This window comes from Nicotiana tomentosiformis, chromosome 1, assembly GCF_000390325.3.
Source record: "Nicotiana tomentosiformis chromosome 1, ASM39032v3, whole genome shotgun sequence".
In the NCBI taxonomy this organism is placed as follows: Eukaryota; Viridiplantae; Streptophyta; class Magnoliopsida; order Solanales; family Solanaceae; genus Nicotiana; species Nicotiana tomentosiformis.
In genome coordinates this window covers 97,462,900-97,469,396 of record NC_090812.1, presented here as the reverse complement: position 1 = coordinate 97,469,396, position 6,497 = coordinate 97,462,900, and the positions used below count along the sequence as shown (strand labels likewise).

The window sequence follows — 6,497 nt, the reverse complement described above, 5'->3', positions numbered from 1 at the left end:
TATTTTCACAAAATAAAAATTTAAACAAAATAGAAAAACATAGAATGCCAAGTTAAGTGATTTCCTAGTAGGAAGGAAATCTGTAAACGTTAATCTAAGGTCTATTGGCTTCCCTCCCAACTATTAGAATAAGTATACCGTAGTTGTATCATAATCAAAGTGAATAGTGTATATAAGGTAAACTCTTTATTGATTTTTAAATTTATTTTTTTCAAGAGTTTAAATAAGAAAAGATATAATAAATAGAATTTTAGTTGATGTAAAAGTCCTAATTATTAGAAATATAAGTAAAATGACAATTTTAGTCAATGTAAAATATATTATTAAAGGGTAAAAAATATAAACGATATTTCGAAATACCTTCGTGTTTTTAATATAGTATATAGATATAGATAGATAGATATTTTCACTTGAGTTTCCTCTTGGAGATAAGTAATCCATCTTAGCCATATTCGTTGTTTATTCTTGCACATATTCCATATCTTGATTCTCTACCTCCTCTTCCAATTACTCAGTTTCCCAGTTCCCAGTTCCCTGTCCCTCACTTTCTTTGAACTTGGAATGTGTAGTACTCTCGTTGCTATTATATGGTGATTCTTCACTTGAGTATCAACTTCTGCCTCCTTCTCATGCTGCTTATGCTCAAATTTCTCTCTCTGTCTTTCTACTGGTTCAATATCATGAATTTGACACACACATATATATATATATATATATATATATATATATATATATATATATATATATATATATATTGATGATGTAAAATAATTTTATACTAATGTATTTTAACTTGTTATAGCAGGTAACATGTTTTATTTGTCAAGTTATTAATTCCACTTTTTAAAGGGAAAACTATCTAAATTGTCGGTCCATAAACAATTCTTATTCAAAATAAAATATCTACCAGAAATAGCTCAAAATTTATTTTGTAACATAAGTTTATTTTGCTAAAATACAAAGGCAATTCAAACTTTTTGAGACACCAGACTTGAGCAATATTGCAATATTTTAATTTTTTAAGTTGAAATTTAGAGATTCGAGCACCTTAATTCGATTTAGAAATCACTATTAAATGTTAGTTTGTTGGATTGGGTCGGAGGATTAAACTGAAAACTCCATGGACAGCCATTGAAGCTTGCTTAAGCTTGAATTCAAAAATTTAAATTTTCGAAATTAGAATTTATTTCAAGTGGGTGTTGTTGTAATAGATTGGGTACATCTTAGTTTAATTCATATGTCGTAGAGAAATTTTAAACTCGATTTCAGCTACGAGTTTTGACTCAAAACTAGTCCAAATCTCCCCCAATCTTCCTCAATATTTGTACAATGAATCATCTATATATTCTCAATGAATTTCAACCATACCCTCGAAAAATGTCCCATTTTGCTTAGGTTTTTGGAATGTTGAATATTTTTTTCGTTGTATTTTATCACCTTGTTTGCTACCTCATCCATGAAATTTTCTTTCCATCTTGCACCTAATATTGTTGATCACGCTTACAAATATGGAAGAAGATCTTTGCGCGTGATTCTCGGAGGAAAAGAGTCCTTATTTATATGGAGATTTTAATTTTTGTATGCACTTGGCTAGTTTTGATAAACCTGTGATTAATGGCTAGATGAGATTCTCCTTTTTAAACCCTCTAAGTGATAGTTGAGTCAACTTTGATTTCGGGCTTGGGACAGGCCCTAAAGTGAAGGACGGTATAAATGAAATCAATATATTACCCGTGTGAATACGGAATACTTACTGAACTGTTCATTTTTTAAAAAAAACTTCTTTTAAACTTTTAGCGTAAAGAAATTAAACTCCAAAGTTATTGATATTTCACAAATACAGACAAGAGCAAAAAATGTGCAGTTAATTCCTCAGCCACACAGAAAGACAAGGTGATGAGGCGCCCCCTCCTCTAAACTACTCAAATTAGACACAAACATCTTTCAATTTTCATGGCCTCAGCGACATCTCCACCAGCTCCATTCACCTTCCTTTCCAGCAACCAAAGCACTGAGCACAGAACATATGGCCAATGGCTGACAGCAAAACAAAGAAGCCGCTGTGGTGGCTTCCAGGTTTATGCAACCCAAGAAGGCCCCAGCAAGCGACAACGTGCTCCTCCTGATGTTGATACAAGAATTCACTGGGAAAACGAAGATGAAGGCTGGGTAGGAGGAAGTAAATCACAGTCAGCACAAGAACGAATCAAAGCAGACGAAAAGAATCTCCTTGATGAAAAATTCTCTGACCTGCTCAACAGTTCAGCTGATTCTCACTACCAGTTAGTCTTCATTTTCTATCTCCAGAAACTTTGCTATTATCTTATCTCTAAATGTGTGGCTCACAGTTTCAATGGAGAGAGTTTCCATTTGTTGCTTCTACTTTCCTTTAATTTAAGGATGAGAAAAGGATATAAATAAATATAACTAACTCCCTGTTCTGACTTCTGAGATCTTTTCGTAGCACAGGGAAAATCTAATGATCATTCTAAGTTTGTGAATTCAGGTTCTTGGGAGTATCTGCAACTGCTGATTTGGAGGAAATTAAAGCTGCATATAGGAGGTTATCAAAGGAGTATCATCCAGATACGACTACCCTTCCCATAAGAGCAGCATCAGAGAAATTCATGAAACTAAAAGAAATTTATGATGTCCTGAGTGATGAGGAACAACGTCGATTCTATGACTGGACACTAGCTCAGGAGGCAGCAAGTCGTGAAGCTGAGAAAATGAGAATAAAGCTGCAAGATCCGCGCATGCTAGAAGTAGAAAACTGGGAATCTGTCCCGGACATGGTGGATCGACTTGGTGGAAGAAACATGGAGCTGAGTGATCAAGCAAAATCTGCCCTCACATTCGATATCGTGATTATTATCTTTTCATTTTGCTGCATTATATATGCAATATTCTTCAAGGAACAATATTAACAGAAACAACCATCTATACAGTTGCTCAATATATGATACATGATACTATCAAAGACAACAACATTCTATACTGTCTATACGCTTCATGATTTTATAAGAATTAGTACTGTACAAAGATGTCAAGAAACTGCAAATTGATGAATAGTCGAAGCATGTACTGAGTAAAATATTTGTATTCAAATGTCTGATTGAGCTTAAGTTTACCATGTGATGTTAAAAGAGAATGGCAACAAAAATTCACATTATTGTCTTATCATCAGATTATTGATAGAAAATGAAGCAACAATTCTCTCATAAATCGATAAAATCTTTCATGATAGGGCTATGTTTATCAATGTTGGCCTGCCTTCGCCAATTACCCACGGCCTGCTTAACAGTATCATTGGCTTTCCGTATTTCCTCAGAAGAAAATTTGTGTTCCACAATGCCCAGTGGACCAGGTTGTAGTACCTTAACTACAGTTTCCACATCCAGCTCCAGTTGCCTATTAAAACAAGCACCAAAATATTAACGGCCAAAAGAAATGCTGAAGTCATATAAACTCATTGTCAACAATTTGAGCTCATGTGTCTCATTCTCGTGTGTAGGAGCAAATTATGACAATCCAATTGAAGAGTACTTTAAAGCGCACCGCCCCTATCAGTTTGCATTTAAATACGGAATACCTAATCTTTAATCGATAAATTAATACTAATAACCGAAGAAACTCCAACGTCCATGCTAAACAGAAACAAGAGTTTATTGTTTCCTGACAAGCCAATCCCTAATTTTCAAGAGCTTGACAAGTTCTAAGAATTCATTTGCTCTTCCAATATCAAATGAATTATAATCCTACCAGAGAAGTTGACGCCGCCTTCCAACCAAAAGGAAAAAAGAATACCAGTGTTATATATAATCCCATAAACAAGGGTTGGGTGCTGTAAGATATAAATCCAACACTTTGACCATTTACAAGGCAATGTGTTAGAGAACTTGCTCAAAAAAGTGCTATCTTTGTCGATTAGTGGCTTAAACAGTATAAACTAGGGAACAATGTTTTAAAAGACGTGGCAGGGGCTCAAAGTCAAAGTCCACAAATATAAGGATCAAAATCCAAAATCAGATGAAGTTGGTAGGCAGCTAATGTCAATCAATTAACTATGCCTCCATCCTACTCTAGTTGGGGTTGCCGATATGAATCTCTGCATCCATTGGGCCTCCTCTAATCCTCAATCCCTAACGTTGATTTTTTTTTTGGGGGAGGCTTGTCTAACAGAATAATACTGAAACAAACTCATGTAGTTAAGTCTCACAAATTGTGCACATGAATTAGGCTGAATACACTTCAGAAGAAAATGTAACCAAATACAGCTAAAAATGCAGTACAATCATCAAATAGAATTACGTGATTAGCAAATCCAGTACAACATGAACAAAAAGATAATACCGCAGAGAGAAAATACTTGCATACAGCTTCAAAATGGTATTATCCCAATCTCACCAGAAATCCTAGCATACAGTTAGTATAAAAAAAATAAAGCTTAACATATCATAAGAGATGCTACTTCAAAAAGTAAATTAAAATTAAAACTTCCGGTTGATTGTTTCCAAACCTTCAAGAGAAAGTAAAACACATTACCTACTTATAAAAAAAAAAATTACCTTAAAACAGTGTTAAGAAACCCCAATTACAGACTCAACAAAAGAATGAAATACAAAGAGGGAGGAACACAAATTTCAAAGCCTATAAATCAATCAACTACACTTCACTACCAAATTAGTTGGGTTCAACTATATGAATCCTTTGTATTGGCTCCTTTCTATTCAGGTTCATTTCATTACAATGCTAAATACTTCAGTATTCAAAGATTCATCATATGTAGACTATTCTTTTACACAAAACTCATAGATTTTGAAGCCTAATAAATATTAATTAAGACGCGAATAAGGAGTGAGAAAGTAGAATTACCTGAAGAGCCTGGAGAAGGGCAACACTTTGCCGATTTTGTCCAACGACAGAGGAGGCATCTTCCTTCTCGCAATTCACCCTAAAAACTATGCTCACTTCTAAAAGATTTTCTGTCTGATTTGGATTTCAGCTACAAGGAAAAGTAGCGACAGTTGTGGGCCTTCGCTCGAGTTCGGGTCGGAAAGGATCCGACTCCGCCGAGTTCATGTAGGCCTTAATTTGTAAAAATTCCATGCGACGCCTTATTTGGTAGCCCTTTTTAACTTATACTCATGTTGTTTTTTCATTTGCATCCGTATCTATTTTTTTGTTAAAAGTATTTTAAAAAGATAATTTTGCCCTTCTTTAATAAAAGACTTGACAAACAGAAGGACAAAAACTTAAGCATGTTTAGGCTGAAATTTTAGCAAATAAACTAAAAACTTCAGCTTGTTTAGACTGAAGTTTCGGATAAAACTCAGGACAAAACTGTAGACTGCGTTACAAAACTTCAGCATATTTTGGTATGAAATTTTAGCAAATAAACTAAATAACTTCAACATGCATTAGCAAAATCTCTTTAGAAAATTACATACTGCAAGACAAAAACTTAAGCATGTTTAGTCTGAAATTTTAGTAAATGAACTAAATAACTTCATCATGTTTTGTCTGAAGTTTTAGCAAATGAACTAAATAACTCCAGCATGCATTAGAAAAAACTCATTAGAAAATTACATACTACAAGACAAAAACTTAAGCATGTTTAGTCTGAAATTTTAGCAAATGAATTAAAAAACTTAAGCATGTTTAGTCTGAAGTTTTAGCAAATTAACTAAATAACTTAAGCATGTTTAGTCTGAAATTTTAGCAAATTAACTAAATAACTTAAGTATGTTTAGTGTGAAGTTATAGCAAATGAACTAGATAACTTAAGCATGTTTAATGTGAAGTTATAGCAAATGAACTAGATAACTTAAGCATGTTTAGTCTGAAGTTTTAGCAAATGAACTAGATAACTTAAGCATGTTTAGTCTGAAATTTTAGCAAATGAACTAGATAACTTAAGCATGTTTAGTTTTAAGTTTTAGCAAATGAACTAGATAACTTAAGCATGTTTAGTCTGAAGTTTTAGCAAATGAACTAAATAACTTAAGCATGTTTAGTCTGAAGTTTTAGCAAATGAACTAAATAACTTAGGCATGTTTAGACTGAATTTTTAGCAAATGAATTAAATAACTTAAGCATGTTTAGTCTGAAGTTTTAGCAAATGAACTAAATAACTTCAGCATGTTTAGACTGAAGTTTCAGATAAAACTCATAACAAATTTGTAGACTGTAGGATAAATAACTTCAGCATGCATTAGCATGAAGTTTTAGTTTCAATGTGAAACAACTTCATGCTATATTAGCTAGAGTTTTTGATTTGCCCAAATATTTGCACAACTTCTCAAACATTGATGTTAATATCGTATAATTGTTTGCTTTTTGATATTCACTGGGAAATAGGTCATCTCAATTCTTACAATGGTTGGTAATACTATGTATTCTTAAAGAAATGGAATAAAGAATTCAAAATGAGATCATCTCTCCTAGTCATTGAATTGTGTAGATAAGAATTGTTGCTCCTTTTAATTCTTTTCATG

General features: G+C 33.1%; 2 protein-coding genes across 2 annotated transcripts; one reads left to right on the top strand and one right to left on the bottom strand.

Annotated features, from left to right (window-relative positions):
- Positions 1-1,862: 1,862 nt before the first annotated feature.
- Positions 1,863-3,130, top strand: LOC104094814 (NAD(P)H-quinone oxidoreductase subunit T, chloroplastic). The gene is made up of 2 exons (XM_009600809.4): positions 1,863-2,282; positions 2,507-3,130. The coding sequence occupies exons 1-2, from the start codon at positions 1,954-1,956 to the stop codon at positions 2,925-2,927; spliced, it is 750 nt and encodes a 249-aa protein (XP_009599104.1). The 5' UTR covers positions 1,863-1,953; the 3' UTR covers positions 2,928-3,130.
- Positions 3,083-5,033, bottom strand: LOC104094813 (uncharacterized). Its single transcript, XM_009600808.4, has 2 exons — positions 4,876-5,033; positions 3,083-3,411 (listed from the first exon to the last, which is right to left on the bottom strand). The coding sequence occupies exons 1-2, from the start codon at positions 4,932-4,934 to the stop codon at positions 3,219-3,221; spliced, it is 252 nt and encodes an 83-aa protein (XP_009599103.1). The 5' UTR covers positions 4,935-5,033; the 3' UTR covers positions 3,083-3,218.
- Positions 5,034-6,497: the final 1,464 nt, after the last annotated feature.